Source organism: Falco rusticolus, chromosome 6, assembly GCF_015220075.1.
Source record: "Falco rusticolus isolate bFalRus1 chromosome 6, bFalRus1.pri, whole genome shotgun sequence".
Lineage (NCBI taxonomy): Eukaryota > Metazoa > Chordata > Aves > Falconiformes > Falconidae > Falco > Falco rusticolus.
Window position 1 is genome coordinate 2,291,497 of NC_051192.1, and position 23,240 is coordinate 2,314,736.

Sequence of the window (23,240 nt, forward strand, 5' to 3'; positions counted from 1 at the left end):
CCGCTGGTTAATAGGCCCTGTCATCTCTCGCTGATGATACGAATAGTGGAGCACGTAGATGTCTGCGTAGCCATGTCGGTTTTGTTGTTTCACGTGCTCCCCTTGTGTTTACCTAGCTTTTATGCTGCATCCTCTCTCCCCCTTTGGCAGCAAGGCTTCCTGGGGCATGGTGTATCTCAGTTCCCCATCTGTAGCACAGGGGGACTCTGTTCCTCTTGTGACAGCAGTAAAAATACACAAACTGGTGATTGCTCTTCTTCCTCACATCACACGGCTGCATTTTTTCAGCCACCTACTACTGGCACAGCTCAACATCAGCAGTTGTTTCCTTTATAAGCATTTTGTTTCAAGAGCAAAAAACAATAGGATCTTCAGAGAGATTCAAGGCCCAGAAAAGCTCCATGAATCTTCCTACCAGAACACATAATTTCCAGCAAACGATAACGTGGCCCATAGTTTATCCAGGAACAAAGCTCTCATTAAAGCTGTTTTTGTTTGGTGTCTACAATGCTGCTTGGTTTGGCAGCTCCTTTGGGGTGATGCACTCTTCTGTTAAGAGTACAAAAAGGCTGTTCAGCATCTGCCAGTTTTAGAGGCTGGGATTGAGAGGATCTTTTGCTGAGGATTTACTGCTGGACTCTTTCCATTTTGTGCTGCAAGGAGGTGAAGTTCCCTGAACGCTGCAGATTGTCCTCCTTGATTTGCAGGGAGCAACTTCCTGCAGTAAGTTACTACTCTGTGCAAATGATGCACCTTCTGCCTGCATCTGAGGTGATGGGAGACAACGGTAAATGTTGTGTTGTAAAGAAATTGGCTGAAGAGGGAGAAAGAGGGGAGAGCAAGACCTGAAAGAGGGGAACAGGATGACAGTGAATAGAGGGAAACAGCTAAGAAGTTTTTGGTGGCTGTGCACAGAGTCCTCCCTCCGGTCACCAAGAATTTAGGGGTGCCCAGATCACAAGACCTAGGCTTGAAGGGCTAGTAAGTGTGAGCACCTGGAGAACAGCAGCGGCAGTGATCACAATGCCAGGAGCAAGAGAAGGCTAAACTCCATGTGTGGTCATTCTGAAGAGGTACAGGGTAGTTGGAGGAGAATTGGCCAGTTTATGTTATGTGAAGGTTAAGATAAAAGGTGAGAAGCCACCTGGGTCCTGGCTGTAGTTAACTGGAGACACTACTCTCTCCTGCTCTCTTCTAGCTTCCCAAGAAGAAAATTTGGCAAGCCTTTGGCACCCATGGCTTTGAAGAAGGTAGAGCTGATGCTTGTGGGGTTTGAATGACCTAGAAGAGCCCTGGGCTTCTCTAGTCAGGGAAGTGACCTTCCAAATTAAGCACCAGGAGTTCTGGCCCTGGTTGTCCTGCATGCCTCTCAAGCTCTGTCCTGCTCTGTGACCCACCACCTGCACGGCTGGTGGGAAGCTGAGCAATCCTCTTGCAGATTCAGTACGTTTCTGTCTCATTCCTGAGCCTAGATCTCTGAGAAGCCCAGACGGTAGCAGGTTTCTGGGCTTCAGGCTCACAGCGCTGCATTTAATGAGTTGAGAAGCAAATTTCTGGAAGAGGGAGTTTAAAGGGTGGAGATGTTTTGCAAAACATCGGTATTAAGTAGTATAATGAGATTCTGTCCCAGTAACATCCAGGTCAGGATGCTGGGTACTTTTCAGCAGCTTGAAACACTGAATTCCTGTTTCATAGCAAAGTTTCATAATAATTTTTTCTGAATGAGAACTAGAACAAAAGAGCATTCAATGTTTTCAAGATATTTTTTATGGAAAAATTTTTAGCCCATTACGGTAAAATTCTGTTCCAAGCTGAACTTTTCATATTAGCCTTGTATCAAAAATGAACCCAATAGAAGATGTTATATTATAAAACTACGACTTGGAAAAAAACTAACAAAAAACAACAAGGTGAAAAGTTGTGTCAAACTGAAAAAGTGTTGCATTCACTCCATGTGAATGAAACAAGTGTTTCTTTTCTGTTCTAAAAACGTTCGCATTTTGCCTAAATTGATATTTCCCAGAGAAAGCTTTGGTTTTGATGAAATGACATGCAGCATTATTTTACTTCGCATTGACTCTGTTCCTGCTATAATAAAATCATTTTAAAAGTCATAAAATTTGAGACTTATACATCAGTTTGTACACTGTTACTGGTAAATTGTCACTGAAATAAAATTCCAGTAAACAAGTTGCTGAAATTCAGCAAATTGTCACTGAAATTTGAAGATTCTTTTCAGCCTTATGGTAAATTTTATCTCCTACCCTAGAGCTATGTTTTGCCAACAGAAGTGAAAACTGGAAAAATGTGTGCATGCCATGTGCACAGTTTATGCAGTTAATGGGAGGGTGTCATTTTTTTGTCTTTTCTAACCACAGAAGAGTTTAGGGCTTTCAGGCACACAAAACAGAATATGGACAAAACTGTCCAGACAGAAAAGTGTTACTGTGTGTGGAGAAAACAGCACATTTCTTCAGGCGTCTCTGGAGATACGCTGTGCCCCATTCTTAATATCCTGTCCGTGTTTTCAGCTCTTTCAATTGGAAATCAAATAAATACTGATAACTTAGCCCTGAACAAGTAACCACCCTAAAAAATTGAAGGTCCCACATCTAATTACTTTGTAGCTAACAAATGAAAAAACACAGAACCTTCATTGCTTGTAAATGCTTTTGTTAACAGCAGTTTAGCCTTCATGCTTTTGCGTGTAATTTGTTTTATCCCCTTCCCTGCAGTACTTTGTTTCCACCTGCCATTAAGAGACAGTCCAGTTCAATAGTATACTTCCAGCAAAAATATCCTCTCAAGCAGGCTGGTTTTCTCAGGTTTAGCAGATCCAGCATCCCAAGTTCTTCAGTCAATGTTCATTTCAAGCTTTGAGTTCAGAATATATTTTTCTTTCCTAGTATTGAGCTAGTGTCTACTTAAACTAGCCAGAAGGCCAAAACTTGTACACAAACCTAATCTGTTTTAGAAGTTCTTCCAAATAAAACAACAATTTGACATGTTGAGCTTGTACTGCCAAGTTGGGAGGAAAAAGAACCAGTTTGTCAAAACAATTATATTTTTTACATAGCCACAAGAACGTTCATTCAGTTCGTATGATACCACCTTGCCAAACAAGCTCCAGCTCTCTTTGAGAAACAGACTGAAGGACCAGCAGAGCAGACTAGTTTTTGTCAATAGGTGGGTCCTGGGTTTATCCTTTTACCATGCAGCCACATGATTTCTGACAAGCAGAACAGGTATTTCTTCTGTTCTCTCTGTATCTCCCATGGCTGATGTGGACAGATGAACGAGTATATTTCCACAGTTTGCTACCTTGTTCTGTCCCTCTCCCCCCTTTCTGCTTCATAACATTGATTGTTTTCTTGTGGTTTTCACCTTGGTATCAATATTGTGCTAAGGTGATGGAGCTGGCATTTTGGAAGAGCAGATTCCCATCAGAGGTGTCAGGAAATAAGAGCATGTTTGGGGCCAGACGGCCGCCAGCCTCTTGCAAGTATAATTTGTTTAGGCAGTAGAATATCATAGCGGCAACAGTGGATGATGCTCGGTGGAATAAGCAGAGCTACCAAGTCAGTATCATCAGTATCTGCCATTCATACCTGCGCTCTCTCCCACACCCATCTTCCCTCTTGGGAAAACAGGGAGGAAAGTTTGTCTTTTAACTGCAGACATGTGGTTGGTGCCCATGTTGTTTCACTTCTGCAGTGGTGCTTGTCCTGAGTAAACTGGGGAGGTGTCCTGCTCAGGTCACTGAGGGCACCTGTATTGTATTGAAGGGCACGAAGGGAGGTAGTGGGAGGCCTGTTCCTTCCCCAGTGGATCCCCGCCAGCTCATCACTAGGGAGGTTTGTATCTGTACTGTGTCCAGATCTCATTTGGTTCCCTTGGACAAAATAGGTTCTTCCTTCCCAAAACAAGTTCTGCTTGTTGATTTCAGATCAGTCATGCAGCCAACAAAATGAGGTGACCCTGTTGTTGGGTTTTGTGTGGGTCTTGCATCTAACAAGCTGCCTTTTTTTGCCTCTGCAGGTCCCTGTGGGTACTGAAATTGAAGGGATGAATATCCTGGGACTGGTGCTGTTTGCTCTGGTTTTAGGAGTGGCTCTGAAGAAGCTTGGCCAGGAAGGGGAAGATTTGATTCGCTTCTTTAATTCATTCAATGAGGCAACTATGGTCTTGGTTTCCTGGATTATGTGGTAAGTGTGTGGCTGCAGATACGTCTGTAGTACAATATTATGCTTAGTTCAGGAATCTCACCATTTATCCGCCTCTCCAGCTTTTTCCTGTCAGATCCCTCATCGCAGCAAAAGTGAATGTCATGGCGTCACATGATGGGGTCTTTTCTTCTTCCTTGTGCCCTGTAATTAGACAGTCATGCATAGCTTAAGGTATCAGTCTGGAACACTTCAGAGGGCTGCTTAAAAAATCCTCTCCGGGACTTCTTTTTGATGAATTAGAGGAAAGAAGACTTTTCATTTCAAAGCAGCATAAGGCTGTGTCTAGCTGCCATCCTGTGCCTAAAGGCACTGGCCTTGACTGAATAAAGGAGATGTGAGCAAGTGAGGAGTACTCCGTGTGAAGGCCGGGGATGTTTGTGCTTGGGGAGTGCTTGCAAATGCGGTGTGTAACTAAAATCAGACTCGCAGCTTCATGCCTTCATTTTTCTGTTGGTCAAAAGGTTTCCTGTACTGACCTGGAAAATACCTGAGAAGATCAGAAGACAGCCCACTCACTGGTGTTGGTTTGAGAGAAACCCTGTTGAGTGCATGAACGCAGAGCCCCACCTGTCCACGTGTACCAAAGGGCGATGGAGAACCTGCATCCCTTTGTGTAAGAGGGAGGAGCAGTCTCCAGGGCTATGCTCTCCATCCTACAGAAACAGTAGTGCTGCCTGTTGAGTGTTTTGTCATTATTACCATTGTCAGAGCCTGAGTTATACAGTGGATCTTTAAATCTTTGTTCCTCTTCTGAGAACTCTTTCATTTTCTAGGGTGAAGCAAGAACTAATGTTACTAGCAGAGTCATCAGTCAGCTGCTTGCTTCTTGTTCATGTTTGCTTCTCTAGAGATTCTTTTCTTTTTCATTTCACATCCCTGACAGTTGGTATTTCCTAAGGTTGATTATTTTATCTCCTGCCTATTAATGACCAAATCCATTATTTTACTACCCTTCACATGTTTATGGGGTGAATGTGACTCTGACTGATTTCACAAAGCTTTTGACACCAAAAAAGTCTGTGTATTAGGAACTGGAGCACACTGAACTTCCTCACTAGGCAAGAAACCAGCACTGGAGGAGGCAGGCATGTCTAGAGAGCAGTTCTACCCCACCTAAGCTGGGGTAGGACCAGCCTCCTGACTGGGTTTTCTGTCAGGTAGGATGAACCTGGGCCTCAGAGCAGTGTCATGGCTGTTCTTGTGGAGCTGGATGGGTCGAGACTGCTGCTGTGAAATCAACAGTACTAATATGTCACATGCAAAAATAAAAATACTCATGAGGACAGCTAGTCCCACAAATTAACAGTGGGACATTTATCACTCTCTTTCCAAAGCTGTTGGAAAAGCTATAAGCTTACCTTAGTGGAGGTATTTTTCCTCCCTTCTTTTTCTGCATTTTTCATTCCTACTGTTTTCCTCCCTTTGAGAAGTAGAAAGGTTTTAACAAAACACCTGATTTTACACAGGCAGATCTCTCTGTTAGTTGCCGTTATAGGGGATTGAAAAATTCAGTCTCAAAGCAGCTTAAGTCTTTTACTCTTGAGTGTAATTCCTTGGACACTGAATACTGATAAGAGGCAGTTCTTGTATTCAGCTGATTACGGTGCTAACACTTCAAGCCAATCAGTTGGTGTGTAATCCACAAAGTAAAGGATTATCAGGACCACAACTGACTCTTAACACTGCAGTGCACCATAGCCCTTACTTGTTTTCTTTCCTTCCTTAAGGCTCTTTTGTCGTCCTGGTATTTATTCAAAATCTGTCAGGCTGCATGTGCTTCCCAAAGGATACTTTGGAATGGGTGAAATCGTACTACCAAGAGAAAAGGCACCTTGAGCTCATAGCTGGTCCCATTCAATGGCTGCTCCCATGTTTAGCAGCACTTTGGTCTCAACTTTCAGTTCCTTCCTTTCCAGCCTCCCTCTTCGAGGGGAGGGATCCATGCTCAGCTCAGAATCCAGTGCCCATGTTTGCAGCGCTTGCACAGGACCAGGGATCACGGAGATCTGGCTCATCGGGGTGCTCAGAAACGTCGTTCAAAGGCAATATGTTGCAGAATTGGCAGAGGCTGAGTGGAGAAGGTTCATCATCCCCCCCCTAGAGATTTGGCCAGGGGAGGACAGAGAGAGGGTGCTGGCATTGATCTGGGACATGGAGGTGCTCTGCACAGAGCAGAGGACCTGCAGAGCCGCTGAGGGAGAGGCAGGCTAGGAAGGAGCGATCTGGGTGACCTTAAGGCTTGCCTGCCTTTCCAAACCCTAACCAGCCCTGGAGGTTGTCCTCACGTCCCAGATCAGCTTTGCTGAACATGGGCTTTGGGTTGGAGGGGAGAGCGGGCGAAAAATGTGCTCTGTTCCTGAGGTGTACCGGCAGATCTTTTGTAACCCCGTGTGTGCTTGGGGCAGGGTTTGGAGGGCTGGGTGATCTTTTAGTGTTTCTTAATCTTAGAAGAGAAATGGATGGAGCATTGGCAGCATGAGCAGAGGCACTCGGGCACAGACATCCCAAGCAGAGCTTTGGAGGAATGGACCCTGGGCCTGAAGTGATTCCTGCAGTTCATTTAGTAGCTGTTGTGCTGTAGGTGCAAGGGCAATTCTGCCTCTTCAGGGCTGTTCCCAGCTGCGCCGCTGGGACCGGAGGTGTGGCTGTGGCCCTTCCCCTGGAGCAGCTCCAGGTGTTCCTGACAAAGGAAACCTCAAATGCTCGCAGCCTAAGACGTGGCATGTTTCTAGATAGGAGGCATACGAATGTACGCGGCTGCTGGCTTGAGGGAAGCTCTGGAAATCTGATCATTTAACTTAGTCTCTTGCAGGCAAATAGCAGTTAATTGCTGTCTCTGGCATGTGCCTTTAGCTGAGCTCTCTGGTATGGGCATAGCTGCTGCTTTGCTACGCTGAGTATGTTGGCTCCCAGTATGCCTGCCATTTTAATGACCTAGCTCCGTACTTGTGCTGGTAGGCACCGCATGTGTGGGCTCCGACTCCTCCGCCCCTTTCTGTGCTCTAGTGACACGATACTGCTCCTTTTTCTTTCCTGCCATCTGCTGTCCTTCCCACAGTGACTTCAGCTTTAGGTCTTTGCTTGCCTCCCTGATGGACTAAAACTCCACACCAGTGTCTTGTCCTGATATCTTCTGCCAGCGTTTCTGCTTCCCACTTGGCTTCCCTTCGGCACTCTGCTGGCTGTGTCCCTGAGGGTCTGGGGGAACAGAGCTGTTGCAGTTTGACTGCTTGCCTTCCAACAAGCAAGACTGTTCAAAGAGGCCTTCCGAGTTTGCTTAACCTGAGTGTGTGGTGAATAAGGTGGTACCCTGCAGCAGCAGCATACTCGTTAGGAGAATTTTATCTCCAGGATGGGAAATGGCATGGTTTTTATGGATTTTTGTTCGTACTTAATGACAGACGATATTTATTTATGCAGGTATGTACCTGTTGGCATTATGTTCCTTGTTGGGAGCAAGATTGTGGAAATGGAAGATATTGTGCTTCTGGTGACCAGTCTGGGAAAATACATCTTTGCCTCTATTCTGGGCCACTTCATCCATGGAGGAATCATTCTGCCGCTTATTTATTTTGCATCCACACGTCAAAATCCGTATCGCTTCCTCTTAGGGCTTATCACACCACTAACCACTGCGTTTGCCACTTGCTCCAGGTGGGTTTCTGTGCTTCTTTTGGAATTATAGCCTGGTTATATTTGTCACTGTAAACTGGTTATAGCCCAACACCAAACTGTGTTGAGTTTTAGGTGTGAATGTTGTTCCTGAGATTGCAAAAAGAGACTTCTGAGCGTAGAGTCTCACTGCTGTCAGCAGCCTGCCACACAGCACATACTCATAATGAGCTGTAAAAAACAATTCCTCAAAATAATGGGACTGTAGCATGATGCTGAGTTGGAAATTTTGTGGGGAAAAGGTGAAAGTGTTTGCCTTAAAAAGATTCTGCCAGCTATTCTTTCAATTTTAAGTAAAGTGAGGGTCAGTAGCGAGGGATTTTGTCCTGACAAGTTTAGTTCTCCAAGTTCAGAAGGATCTGGAACAAGCTTTAGACTAATTTTGCAGGAGCAAATCAGATTTATTGGGTAGTGTAAAGGGACTTTAACATTTCTGATTTCAAAGATCTGGCCTGATCAGCTTTTATTCGTCATAACCAAGCTACCAAACATGTCATTTACACTTTTCTCAAAGGGCAAACACCTGATGAGATATCACAACTATATAAAATCATTTCAGGTCATCTTCAAAAGCAGATGGATGTCTGTCACAGGAGCTGAATACATGAAGTAGGAGAGGGTTTATGAATAAAACAGTGTCATTTATAACACAAGAAATAAATCCAACAGTGATTGTTTTTAAAATTTTATTATTTGTCTGTTCATTTGAGAAGGTGCTAGTACAACATTAACAGGGATTGCTGTTGTATCTGTTTTGTTTATATTGCTATCTATTGGTGTATTTTTGTGGTTTGAGACTTGGCCATTCCACACCCTCGTTCGGCTGCATACTGCGTTAAGTCATGAGTTCTTGCCTCTGGGAGATTAGAATCCTGATCAGCTATTTCTGGATGGAAGCAGATTATTAAATACCACTGCTCAAGATGAACAAGGGGGGTCCCTCATTACTGTCATGACAAGAGAGGGACTATAAAATGTCTTGACGGTCCCGTCTGCAGCATGTCAGAGATACGAAAGCCATGAGAGAGTGACTTTCCATTCAGTGCACCCTGATGCTTTGTGTTTGATTTTTTCTGTTCTCGGTTTCTAGCTCAGCCACTCTCCCATCGATGATCAAGTGTATTGAGGAGAACAATGGAGTCGACAAGAGGATCAGCAGGTTTATCCTTCCCATCGGGGCGACTGTAAACATGGATGGAGCTGCTATTTTTCAGTGCATGGCAGCTGTCTTTATTGCTCAGCTGAACAACGTCGACCTCAACCCTGGGCAAATCTTCACAATTCTGTAAGTTGCTTGCTATTGCAACCACATCTTTTTGGCCCCTAGACACATTCAAGTCTGTGGTCTTTCTGTTAATAGCTAGCAGTTTGCATTCCACATCTCTGACCTAAAGCTTGCAAACTGCTATGAAACATAATTATAGGGTAATTAAAGGATGGAGTCTTTCAAGCTTTATAAGATTTGCCAGAATCTCTATTTAATAAAAGGTGGAACGTGGGAGGGGTAATTGAATTCTGAAACAGACTTTGAGCTGTTTAAAGCTGTTTCTGACATGGAAATTCTCCTTCCTTAAGCATCTCGCTCCCCCACCTTCAACTCACCATTAAGCTGGGTAATTGAGGCATGCTGCTCTACCCAGAAAGCTGCCCTTCATTCCCCCTCTGGATGTCTTGGAAGATCCTCCTGCAACCTCCTCAGTTCCTTATGTATAAATTTTACACTAAAAACTCTGCTCCTGCTTATCTCTGCCCTTACTACCGTCACATCGCCAGCTTCCTAGGTCAGACCTGCTATCATTCCCCTCCTGACCGCTTTGTTCCATCATCCCCTCCACCACCTCGGTCCTGCCTCCTTCTCTAGGACTCTTTCTCTCCTCCATGCCTGGAATCTCCTTCCATGTCCCATATCCCACAAAGTGTCATCCTCTTCACGTCCCTCAGAATTCCTTAAGTGAATCCTACAATCCTACAAGAAGTTCTGGCCCCTGACTGTGCCGAAAAGCTGTAGCTGTATCCACCAGATGCCTCCTAGTGCTGGTTCCTGGCATTTTTTACCCTCCCTGGCCAGGTTTTATTTTCCTTCTTATTGCATTTCCCAGTATATTGTTTGTTTTCTTTGCAGATGACCCAATTAGCCTTTCAGGTACCCTTTAGTGAATCAGCTGTTAGCACAGGCCCGAGAATGGTGCGGTTATGGCCCAACGAAAACTCAGTCGTAGACATCTGCACACGAAAAGGCGCGTGGTCCATGTCTGTAGCACGTGCACCGCAGGTTTCCAGCTCCTGATTTAGGGTCTGTGTTTGAATGCAAACAAGGTACAGAGAAGCAGCAGTACCCTGCATGGCAAGCTTTACCTGTGTACATTTGGGGCCAGGAGATGTGATGCACTCAACGTACTTGAACTGATAAATGCCTTGGAAATGGATATATTAGTAAGGCTGCAATATAGTTGTGTTGGTTGGGTTTTTTTTTTTGAAAAGACAATCATGGTATTAAACACACAGCCCTTGCCTTGGTAGCTGCTGTGGATGCCTGCTGAGCAGCTGTGCTCTGTACCTGTTACTTTGCATCAGCAGGCAGGAAAGGGTTTGCCTGGGAAGCGAATGGTCTGTGTGTCACATGCTGTAGAGTTTGTTTACAGTTCCCATGGCAGGGAAATGTGTGACCCAAGTGTAGAAGAGGAGTGCTGCAGAGCTAACCAGGTACACAAATTGATTTGCAGTGTGACAGCTACTGCATCCAGCGTAGGCGCAGCCGGGGTCCCAGCCGGAGGAGTCCTCACCATCGCCATCATTTTGGAGGCCATTGGACTTCCAACCAACGATCTCTCCTTGATATTAGCAGTGGACTGGATTGTGTAAGTACTTTAGGACACACTTACCTGCTGTTGTATGACATGTAGCATGCTCGGCTGGAAACATGAGGCAGGATAGTCCAAGTAGCACAGTATAAAATAAAACCCTACGAGATACGACTGTCTATAGGACAGGTAACTCTTGAGAGATAATGGAAAACACGGTCCCTTCTCAATTAAAGCAGTTAGTGTGCTAAAATCCCTCTTGAGCTTTTTTACTCAGCCTTTATTGAAACTTATTTCTTCCTGGTTTCAATTCCTTTTAGAAGGATTGTTAAAAGTTTGTTCAGGAGGCGTTGATATTGCTGGTGATTAGTTGGATGCTAGGAGGGAAGGAAGAAAAAGGAAATAGACAAGTGATGGAAAGCTTTCTTGGTCACATATGGGAAGCAGGCTCCATCAGAAGCTGTTGTCAGCCATGGTTTGAACTATTTTTACAGTTCAAGACTGGTCTGGGCACCCACACAAGCATCACAGAGAGGTGCCAATCCATTGGCAGGGCAGGGACCCAGAGGGTTTGTGGCACTCATCACAGCTGCGGGCAGTGTCACAGCTGGAACACGCTGCTGGGAGTCACAAGTTCAGTACAATGTTACCACCTTTCCTTTCCATCTTCTAGGAAAGAGGTGAGAAGTCAGGCAGCTCCTTCTCTCCTTTCCAAGAGTTGTTCCCCTCCTTGAAATGTGAGAGCTTATCTCCTTGCCCAGCTCTGTTTGGAAGAGCTTATCTCACCCCTCAGTGTAGTTATGTCCTTATCAAGGTGTAAATTTACCTTCTGTACCACTTGAAGTAGATTAAGGAAAGCCTAGAAAATTTGTTTTGCTTTAAGTATTGGGGAGCCAGCCACATGTGAGTGATAGGTGTAAATGCCACATGCAGGTGATTGCGTAGAGCTTAGGTAAGCCCTGTGGAAAAGCGGTGTCTCTGCTTTTCCTTGAACAAACCTGGCCGACTGCTGTTCTTCAAATACTAGAAAATCAAACTGGAAGGACTTCTCTGAGCACTCAAGAATTACAGCATGCTTAGCATTTAAATGCTAGTGAAGTAAGCATGACCTGAGAATTGAAAAGCATAATCTGCTTTCAAGCCATCTTGTTGAAGTTGGGTAGTGGGCTGAAATGGCTGGTCAGTCCAGCGATCTGAGTCCCATTGGGGTTTTTTTTCCAGGTGGTAGACTTCTGGGCAGTTCCTGGTTTAGAGTCTACGTAATCCCTCTGCATAGCTTTTTGGAAACACCAGCCTCTATGTACAGATGATGTACTTCCATAGCAGATGTAATTGGGATGCCTAAGGACACTCTTGAATTCCAGAGGCTGGGGAAGGCAGCAGCTGTATTGCCTCCTTCCCTTCCCACACCACGCGTGTCTATGGAGCATAATCATATTCCTACGGCTTCATTAGGGCCGTTGAGCTCTTTCTTGCTGTCACCTCTTGGGGATCAGCCACCTCCAAAGGACGGGAGAGACAGGCGAAGCGGTGGTCAGCCCTTTGTATCCCATCTTCCTAAGGGATTACAGCAGTAGCTGTGTGTTCCACAACTGCCCTTGCAAGTGCTTGGAGGCAAGAGGGGAAAGCTTGCCCTTCCTTTCGCTCCGGGCTGCCCTCAGCCTGTGTTGTGCCGGCTGCCTTCGTTCCACAATATGTAGTGTCCCGAGGTGGTCCACGCTGCTGTTCTAGTCAGGGAGCTCAGCCTTGTGGTAACAGAAGGGGAAAGGGGGGAGTGAAAAGTCCTGTGTCTCGTTTAAATACCAGCCATTTAATTACCAGAGAGGACCACAGTTAGAAGCTGAGCACATGTTGAAGTTAGGCTGCAGAATGACTAACGGAAGGCAGTGAATTGTTCATCTTTGTGACCCGTAAATCTCCGTTAGACCCTGGGACACGTAGGACCAAAGATTAAGACAGGTGCTACTAGCAGAAAGCGAGAGAACGCAGCCATTCTGCCTGCCTTCAGGAGAACACCTTGAGTAGATGTTTGGGTTAAGGTACAAGTTTTTGTAGTTAAAAAGGAGAGCTGGGTACTCTGCATCACCTTCTGGATAACCCCAAATTAAGTTCCTGCTCTGAACTTGCATTTGAAAAATGCTGGCCTGGGGAAGGGGAAGGGAAAGGAGGTGGGCTGGGAAAAGCAGCATGTCTGAGAAAGAATAGTACCATTGCTCCAGCCCGCTGAGAAACCAGAACCAGTAATGCTTGGGCCAACCTTAAACCAGCTCTGGTGCATGCTTTTAGTTCTGAAACGGTGAAAATACTTCTGTGGAAAATACCTATGGTAACGACATCTCCCTTGTCTAGCTCCACCGATGTTAGTGGATCAGCAGGGGTGAGTCAGCTCCCCTTATTGTGTTTTTAACTCTCTTAAGCTAAAAGCCTGCCCCTTTGTTTTTTGTTTGTGATCTTAACCAGGGACCGAACCACCACAGTTGTGAATGTGGAAGGGGATGCCCTAGGAGCAGGCATCCTTAATTACCTGAATGAGAAAGAAAAGAAAGACAAAGAGCAGGAGCTAAAGGAAGTCAACGTAGAAGCAGTTGCTAACAGCAAGTCTGAAGGGGAAACGTCGCCTTTGGTAACCCACAAAAATCAAGTCTCCAACACAACCAGTACAGCAGACCCGGAATCCAAGGAATCAGTGTTGTGAACTAGAGGCCGTTCGTCTTCACGTGTGCTAGAGGTGGACTGGGACTTGTTAACGCATCTAGACGTTTGCAGTGCTAACAAGGGCTGGATAGCTCTTGAAACTTTCAGTTCCAGTCTGTTAATGAAATATGCTGGCCTGGGGAGGGGGAGGGAGGTGGGGTGGGCAGCGAAGGGCTGTTGAGAAAGAACACTCACTTCATAACACTATTTTGATAATTCGTGTGTATACATGTGTATGTGTTGCACGTGCACACACATATACATGTATGTGAAAACAATGCCATTGAGACTTCTGGTTTAACAAGGCTTCTGTTAGTAAAGGCTCACGTGGGTTGGAGATGGGGAAGTAGACATACCCAGTATGTGCTTATTGTAAGGAAAATTTAGTAAGCTTATTGTGCTGCTGTTTGAATGGAGAGGCAGTCTAGAAACTCCAGGTTGAGTGAAAGCATTACTTAAATTTATTTTCTGGCCTGGAAACGCTTATGACCATTACAGACATGAGACGAAGCAACGTTTTTCTCCCACTCCCCTTCTTCTCCTGTTCTCCAATACCTTAAAACTTGCAAATATATCCTGAAAACTAGCTTTTTCTTTTAAAAAAAATTTTTTTTTGTTTCGTATCTGAATTAGTAGTTTATAGAGGTCTAACCCTTGTTCCGTTCCCCCACTGCATTGCAGCTCATAGCAGCTTCCCTGCCTTTTGATGAGTAACTCCCAAACTTTGGGACCAAACATAGCTCTTCATGTAGATTAAGGACTGGTTTCTCCTTTCCTCTAACTGAGCTGTTAAGGAAAAAATCCAGAGAAAACACAAATTTTGTTAAAGCAATCCCTATGGGGCTGAAAAAATACAGGGTCTGTTCCAGCTTAAATACGTGTGAAAGAGGCTTGCCTGTGACAACATCGAGAAATCAAGAAGTCGGTTCCTTTCATGAAAACACGCATGCTCCTTTGCTAAGCATGCCGTGTCCTGCTCATGTTTATTTAATGGGTCAGTCCAAACAGATTTAAGTCATATGCCTTTTCCAGCCTCTTCCAGCAAAATTGAACAGGGGAAAATCTGAACCCACATCACGTGGGAACTGACAAGAGGCAAGTCTGAGTGTTGGCTCGGAAGGGGAAGAGGTGAGGTGGTAACCCTGTGTAGTGCAGTGACCTCTGTGCGCTGGGCCAGCCGCACACCTGTTCCCGTAGGAGTCTGGTCCCGCTGTAAATGCTCTTCCAGCCGCAGCTTACGTTTAGTGATGGTGGGTGGTGCTGGGCCACCGTGGTGCTTAGTGGCAGGTGGTAACCTGTGCTTGAGGCTGAGCCAAATGCTCCTGGATTCCGACTCCACCTTTTTTCCTTTACAACATACTTCCTGAATTTGCACCCTAAACCTAAACAAAGTCTGGCAAACTCATTGCAAAGATCCTGTTGATTTATCTTGGCTTTTGGACAGCAAATAGTTATAAAATTAGGCTGTGCATATGCCGAGGTTTGCCTGGATTTGTGACACTTTCCCTTGGCTGCCTTAGCAAGATGATTGCGTATGTTCAGTCTCCACACTGTTAATTCAGAAAATACATATTTACACTTGGGCTTTGATACAAAGTAATGCTAAGTCTCCCTTTTTCTTTCTCCTCTCTTGCTTCAGAGGAAGCTATCTTGGAAAGACACCCAGTTGCTGATGTTTATGGTCACGGCACTAGGAAGAGGCAGCTCCAGTTGCATAGCAGCAGCAGCAGCCTTCATTTGCAAAGCATCCTTGCTGGTAAAGGGACACAATGAATTTTGCAGAAAGGCTCAGAATGAGATGTGGCTACCTCTGAGGGAAAACACAGTGAGTGCGTCATTGCTGGCTGTTAAACCACGTGCAGCAGGGCTATGCAAACATTCGAAGTAGGAAAAGATTAGTCAGTCCACTGAGAAACTGCAGGTGGAGTTTCTTTTTAACCAGTTTATTTATAACCTTGTCCACAAAATTTGGTCATTCCTTGATTCATCTGCAAAATGGAAGGAGACAAACACAATTCGCTAGGGACATCCTTCGCCCACTATTTATTATTTCATTTTTAGCAGATCAAGACCCACTGAAACTTTGTATTTCCTCCTATTACAATCATCCCAACTCCTTTCAACTCAGGAAACCAAAAGCGCACTTTGTAGCTGACGGTGAAAGTCAACAAATAAGAGGTGTTTTGAACAATGTTGGAGGTTTGAAAAAATAAGTTCTCAACAAAACCTTTTTTTCTTTTTTAAACAAGTCTAAGTATTTCTTTGAAAAATCTGAATGCACCAGAACCCAAATACTTTGATTTTAAAGTAGTATATGGAATGTCTCAAAGAAGCTGAAAATCATGACTGTTCCCTGTGGGCTGGGTTCTGTAGTTGCACTTTATCCCCCATCAAATATTTGGCTCCTCTGATGCTCTCCCTCACCATGACACGTGCAGCTGGGATCAGGACACGGGAACAAGCAGCACTCAAATGACAATTCTCGTGAAGCATCACAGCACCATTTAGGACTAGAACATTTCTCAACTTTTTTTTTTTTTCAGCTCAAGGCTGGTGTTGCCCACAGGTAAAAGTACTAGCCTAGGCGAGTCCTTCCTCGCAGGCAGCACCTTGCCACTGCTGTCTTGATCTTTCTTCCCTGTGGTGCTGCAGCTTGATTGTGCCTCATCCTTGCAGCCACACGCCATAGGCTGTGGCACGTTCTTCCTGACAGTAGATCCCAGGAGATGGTAAATCAAAGCCAATACCTCAGAGCTGTCTTAGTATTTTCCAATAGCAGTGCAGAAGCAACACTTTAGCAAAAGTCTTTGCTGAATAATGTCTCTCTCACTCCCCACTAGTTGATTGCCACGTTTTGCATCAATGTGGATGTCTAGTCCCATGTAAAGCTTGTTAGAGCAGTCAGATTTAAGGAGATCAGATCATTTTCATAGCAGGAATGTAACCAAGGAAATCTAATGCTCCTTCTCCTGGAAACAGGTGCCATAGGATTTATATGAACCATGAGTATTCCAGTCTTAACCTGCTAGATATCTGTAATCTTACAGAAGCCCTACTTTATTATAGAGTTACAAAGGTGCCAGTTCTTTTGTTTGTTTACAGCAAGAGGGATCCATGGAAGCAGGAATGCTGAGTAACTGCTTGGCAGAACATCTTGGTCTTTTCTGGATCATCCATGCCAGAAATCACATTTCTGATTTTTCTGTGATGTTCTGATTCCTCATGATAGCCATGCTGTATCTTCTAGGGCTCTCAACCTGGCTTCAAATATTTTTTTTCCTTAAGGTACAAATGTGAAAGATCCAATATTACACTCTCAGACTGTAAAAAAATTGATGCATTCCAAGGACTGCCCTTGTAATGCAAATCCTGATCGAAAGCCCAATGAGATAGAAGACTTACCATTTGCTTCAAGTGGTTAAGGTCTTCAGGTAAGGCCATTGGGAGAAAAATGAAAGGGCTATCGAAGGATGTGCATTTTAGATGCTGTCCTTGACCTGCAGTGCAGTGTGTTACACTGGGAGCTCCCTGTTTCAGGTCCGGTGCGGCCTCACTTCAAGAGGCTCTGAGCTGAGCAGGTACTCGGCAGCGGTGGAGGTGCAGCCAGCAGTACCTGCTCTGCTCTCACCCAGGCACTCCGCGAATCTGGTGCCGATGTGGTACTTTACTCCAATGTCTCTTGACTGGACTTATGTTTGTGTTGTCCCAACATGACTGTAAACTGGAGACCTTTAGTCAGTTGCTTTTTCTTTCAAAAGGAAATAAATTCCATCTAGAAAATGCTATTTTTCTTTTTGGTTTTAGTCTTTTTTTGGAAGGTACAAATTCTCTCCGTAGCAAAGAAGGCTACAAAACCAGCTCATGTCCTACCCTCTAGTACAGCGATTGTGTTTTGGGAGAAAGATGCGGGAGTGTGGAAGAGAGGACTCTGCAAGCCTTTGGCATGTCAATCCCATTTTTTCTCTGATGCCATTCATTCTTCCACTTTTAACTTTTTCAGTGAAGTTTCTCTGACTGTTTTGAACCATCTTTTATTACTTACTTCTCCAGGATTGGCTTTCCACTCCATGCTTTATCCAACATTGCCTGATTTCATCCCATTTCCTGGAATGCCCTGGGCTGGTTTTATGTATCAGTGGCTCAGGTATAAATGGGAGAATGGACAAAGTTTTGAGGGCTCCAGCTGGTCCTTGAGAAAGTAGTTTGCATTCTGCCTTGCTCCTTGTCCTTAACTCACCAGAGGTTTGTGAGACTTACTAATATAAAGAGTTACTCTGAGAGTGTGGGGCAGTATCTGTCTCTTGTCCTGAGAAAGGTGCTTGTTCTGTGCCGTGAGATGTGGCTATCGATGCCCGAAAAGCCGCAGTGAGTGATGGAGGGTGCTAGCACTTGGTTGCTATTAGGAAATTTTCAGTTAAGACCCGTTATTCCTAGGAACTGAGCTTTAGCTGAGTCTCAGATGTGGTGTTGGTAATTGCCCTACAAGATTCAGTAATTGCCAAGGACTTTAAACCCTTCTGGGGTTATCTTTTGCAATCACGGTGGCTTTAGTGTTGAGACCAGACTAGAGTCAAACCCAGGGCTCCCCTTCCAGGGATGTGACGGGCAGGACTTTGTCCTTTGGACATAACAGAAATGTGGAACCAGCCAAAATACCAAATCAGCTGGTGAAACTGTCTCTGCTTGGTCTTTTCTGGGCAGCCCTGTTACTGCCTGAAGAGCAGTACTGCCTGAGCTGGAGGTGGTGAGAGGTTTTGGGGACGGTATGGGGGGCAGGAAGATTAGGTTATGTATGTGCTTGCTCTGTTCCTATGGTCTTCCCTGGGCGTTTGCTGTGGCCAGCGCCGGAGATGCACGTGACCCAGCGTCACCATTTTTAGACTCATTCTGCTGTGGTTCCTCCGTATTTTACAGCAAGAATAATGAAAACTGAGATGTTTAGGCAGTTCCTCTTTCAGTCAAGTCAAAGGCCCTGGTGTCTTTGTGCCTGACCACCCTGTCATATGTTGTGGGTTATGTCCTTGAGAGCTTGCAAAAGGTACAAACCCACCATCTCTTTCTGCAAATCTGCAACAATCCTGGCTGAATCTTCACTCTGCTCCTCTGCTAGCGCAGCATGTTTCTGTAGCTGCTGGAAAGCACCCTCCTGTTGAAAATCACAGTTGTTAATCCTGACCCTCCCATGGGCAGTGGGCTATGGGCCTCGTGTAGGAAGAGGACCAAAAGACAAACTCTCACCAAAGGAAAAATCGTAGAATCACGGAATGCTTTGCATTGGAAGGAACCTTAAAGATCACTCAGTTCCAGCCCCCTGCCACGGGCAGGGACCCCTCCCCCCAGCCCAGGCTGCTCCCAGCCCCGTCCAGCCTGGCCTTGGCCACTGCCGGGGATGGGGCACCCTCAGCTGCTCTGGGCAGCCTGTGCCAGCGCCTCACCACCTCACGGTAAAGAGTTTCTTCCTAATAATGTCACATCTTCACTGATTTTAACTGGGCCATGGCAGTTCATAATCACTTGCAGACCTGCCCGTAATAACTGATCATGATGAACAGTACGGAATTAGGCAGGTCACATAAATTCTCTGCCTGTGCTTCCTTTTCTGTAAATTAAGTTTACAGATACTTACTTGTCCCTCACAGGCAAGAGTGTGGAGGGTAGTGACTCGCAGCATTTGGAAAGCGCTCTTTAAGACACAGAGCACTAAATCTTCAATAATAATGAACTTTTCAAAAATCTGAAAGGAATCAAATAGTTATGTGTCACAAAGTCAGGGTTCCATTGTGCTGGAGTATGAATGACTGTGTGATGGAAAGGAGATCCAGTATATGCGTTTGCTGGGCTAACTCAGGGGAAGCAGGGGAGGGAGCGTCAGTGTGAGTTGCATTTTAAAAAGCAGATGTGATTTAGTCAAGGGGGGCCCAGTGCCCTGTTATATTTGCCTTCTTCCATGTCATGAAAGCTTAGGTTCAGGTAAATTAACAGACCTCACCATGGATTCAACATCTAAATTAGGAGTCTTGACAGCTTGGTTTTTGTCTAGGTTCGATGCAAGAAAGAGCTTTTCAACTAAAAGAACAAGTTGTCTTGTTGGCAGGATGGGTGAAAAAGGTGGAGAAAAAGAAGGAAGAGCTGGAGGGTTGCAGGGAGAGTATCACAGAAGGCAGGGTAAGCGAGCGGATAAAGAAGCTGGGACCTGAAGAAAGCATCTTTTCCTTGGCGGTTTGATACAGATAGCAACAAAAAGACCGCAGGCATTTGCCTGGCATGTAGCAGAAATGATGCAAATCCCTGCCCGCTGACTGGCCGGGATTTGCAGGGGGAGGCGGGTGCCAAGTGCTGATGCTTCTGAAGCGCATTGTCACTGAGCAACAGCAAAGCGTGCAGTGTGGAGCTCTGATAAGCTGCTTCTGGCTGCTAGCCATGACCACAGAGAAATAACGGTACGGCTCTGGATCAGGGATTGACCCACATTCCTCCTTGCAGGATAGCTGCTCCTCAGATGAATGTGTGGTAGCCATTCTTCTCCGAGGACAAAGGCAGCCTTGTTATCTATGCAAGCGTGTTGATGAAAGCCTTGTTCACTGGCTGCTTCAGGGAAGAGGAAAATGAGTATGAAAACGAAACTTTTTCAAGATGTTGGGCAACACGTTGAGATAGTTGCCACTGAATGTTTTAAGTCTAGTGAGGAGTGATCAAGAGCTTTATTTGGCTCCTGTAGCACTCTGTCTTCACATCTGAGCGCTGGCTCGGGAAGTTCATGTTAACATGATATTCATTCTCCACATGGGGTCTTTACAGATGTTTGTGACCAGCAGGCACCATTTCACAGCTGTAGAAGAGAATACACGTAGAAAAAGGTGAAAGAATGCTTTCTCGAATCATGCAAAGGGTCACCAAGCAGGCTAGAAGCAGATCTTCAATCCTGAAGCCAAGTTCACTGTCAGCTAACAACTATCACCTCCCTCAAAAAATTAATGTCCGGGGGTTTCTAAGTGTATTTGAGTATTGATACCATGGTAATAATAGTGTGTTAGTGCAGGATGATCACTTCTCTTTTTTGGAGGGATGGAAGGGGAGAAGTGTAGACATAGGAGAGTTATCTTCCCTCTAGAATGGATTTTCTAATAGAAAAGGAAAAAGCACATCTCTTTAATTGAAGAGGTCACGGTACAGTTACTTATCAAACTCTATCTCAGCGTCGGCAGATATATCATCCTCAACAGCCATGAAATCCCGCTTGGATTTAACCACTGATCTCGGTGCCAGCAGGAGGTGAGGACTGAGGACATTTCAGCAGGCCAGCTGCTCTTGTGTGATGTCCTGCTCAAGAACCATCTATACTCGTCCTTCCCGAGGCCAGGGATGCTCTCTGGCAGGCAGGCAGGCCTGCCGACGGGAACCAGCGCGCGGAAATGAATTCTGAGCCAACCCTGTTGTAATGCAAAGTTAATGTGGTTTTAAGCCACAGAAACCAAGAAATTTGGTATTAGATGTTCCTCAGGATAGCTGTCGCTTGCTCCTTCTGATAACACCACTGGGAAAGTAGTACCCTTCTTTTGCAAGTGTGTATTTAGCAACTGATGCTAAACTGCTTATGGCATGTTGGTGCAACTTGAGTTAATTGCAGTTACATGTTGCAGAAAGAAATTACCAAGGGAAATCTTTTCTGAAGGAAACTGTTTGCACATGCCTGAATCCCTCTGGATTACATTCCCACAGGAAGAATTGTGCTTAACCATAAAAAAATACTCCAAATATTAACTGGTTTGGATTGTAGCTTTTTTAAGAACCAGAAGGAATGCCGCAATGTAGACAGGCCAGGGCTTTTGCTGGTGTGCATTAATGTAATTTCCTGAGCTTTCAGTGGCCTGTGGGCTTCTGATGGAGATACCTCCTTAGCAGCATAGGGGTTTGGTCTGGTCCTCTTAAGATTATCATGTTCAGTACAGCAGCAGTAAAGAAGCATTTTTAAAACTTGTTGGCTATAACTAGAGGCATTTTGCGTGCTCACAGTATTCGTATGACATGGCGCCTCCCACATGAAAAATGTTTTCTAGATGGTCAGTGTTTATGCAGAAGCAAAACTTCCTCAGTTTTTGATCAGTTTTCCTTCTCTGTATCCCCCTTGCAGAGTCTGCTGTGGTCCTTGCAGTCTGCCCAAACCCCAGCAGGACCAGGGTCTTGTATTACATGGATTAAACTTAAAGATATTCTGGTCCTATGCGAGGACATAGACTATCTCACATCCTGTTAGGAGGGGATGTTGTAGGAGATGGGGCTGGGCTGAAGAAAACCCTGCTTCATTAAAGCAATACCTTAATGACATCTTTTACACTTTATAAGTCAAATGATTGTGACCAAGCTAGCCCTGCCCTGACTGCCTCCCTGCTCCGTCCCGCAGCAGAGGCTCTGTTGATACTACTTCCCTGAAGTAACCAGTGTGGAGGTAATGTGTTTGCTATCCCTGAAAATGCCGATCTTTTAAGAATATAGTCTTACTTAGACTTTCTCTGTTGCTACCCTGGCTACACTTCTGTAAGGTCATCCACCAAGCACATGCTCTATGGGATGGAGGCCACGCATAGCACTACAAACAGCTGAGCGCACCTCTGCTGATGGGAGATGAGCCTCTCTGTCTGAATTGCTTCTTGGTTAGAGCAAGCTGAGACTGACTCACTCATGCTTTGTGAAGGTGAAGAGTTTGATAAGATTTTGATTAATCCCTCTAGATTTGGGGACAGCGGGACCACACCTAAGACACGAGGAGTCTCCTACAGCGGAGGTGTACAATCTGCCTTATTATCCTTAAAGGTGCCTTGTCCTGGTTCCCTTCAGGACAAATTCCAAGTTGCTGTTTGGCTTTCGATTATAACTATGCACCAAAGGTGAGAGACTCTGTTATCCCTGGAGACAGGAGGGAGAACATGAAGTCCTGGTGTGGGACAGGGAAAGTGAGTTTCTTTTCTTTATCCTGTAAGCTCTCTGTCAGCAATCCTGCTTCGATGTATGTATGAGTGTGTGTGCTTTTATTTCTACATGGACAAAAATTGCCCTGATGAGGAGGGAGGATTCTTGTATTTTTATATGCTAAGCCATTTGATTAATTACTTTAATAAAATGACAGACAGATGAACTCTGGAACTCACTGCCATCTGCTCCAGTACAATCCAGTATCACTGATACAAAGGTATTTGTCTTTAGGTAAAACCTAGTGCTTAGAGTAACCACTCTGTTGAGTAAGTACTTGTGCCATGTGGGTGTGTTGATCCTTGTGAACATCTGTGACTGTTCCTCTTTTACAGCTATGGGTTTGATCCATGTGACTCTGTATCAGCCTTTTTATTATCTACCAAGAACAGACGTACGTGCACATATGCAAAAAAAGACCATATTGCTGTGTCTGGGGGTGTGACCCTGGGGTAGGTATCACAGATGTTTACCGTGTCGTGTACCCTTCAGTGTAAAAACTCTCCCTGCCTGCCCGGGGGAGAAAACAGCCCCGTGGCTCAGGCTGAGATGGTTTGTTGTAGGAGGGTGACACAACAGGATGTTCTCTCTCTTTTCCCCTTCCCTCATGGAAATGTATGTTTGTTCTCTTTTTGTGTAGCTTCTCAATCTGAAATAAAAATAACCCCAAATAGAATTCATGTTTCCATCTTTGTTTGGAGAAGACCTAGCCTTTTAGCTGGATCCGTGTTGCAATAGCAGCTGGGTGTCTTGGGCTCTGGGCTCTTGGGCTCTGTCACCCAAGCAAACTCTCTTCGATTCCTTTGGAAATGCCCCTGAACGAGAATTGTCTAACTTGGGATTTGGGTCCGCTTTCCCAGCCCGTGCCCTTTGCCGGCAC

The 23,240-nt window shown here is 45.1% G+C and overlaps 1 protein-coding gene across 8 annotated transcripts in view; it reads left to right on the forward strand.

The window, feature by feature from the left end:
- SLC1A4 (solute carrier family 1 member 4) overlaps positions 1 to 23,240 on the forward strand; it is a 40,224-nt gene that overhangs the window by 14,187 nt on the left and 2,797 nt on the right. Inside the window, exons 4-9 of one of the 8 annotated variants that reach the window (XR_005104847.1) lie at positions 4,039 to 4,205; positions 7,647 to 7,880; positions 8,989 to 9,183; positions 10,622 to 10,756; positions 13,160 to 16,824; positions 16,931 to 22,526. Coding sequence is in view for 3 of the 8 variants with exons in the window: in XM_037391354.1 (XP_037247251.1) it covers positions 4,039 to 4,205; positions 7,647 to 7,880; positions 8,989 to 9,183; positions 10,622 to 10,756; positions 13,160 to 13,394 (966 nt within the window). In the remaining 5 variants the exon portion in view is untranslated. Of the gene's footprint in view, positions 1 to 4,038; positions 4,206 to 7,646; positions 7,881 to 8,988; positions 9,184 to 10,621; positions 10,757 to 13,159; positions 22,527 to 23,240 lie in introns of those variants that run through there. The other 7 variants (XR_005104848.1, XR_005104846.1, XR_005104849.1 and 4 more) reach the window with 7 other exon arrangements.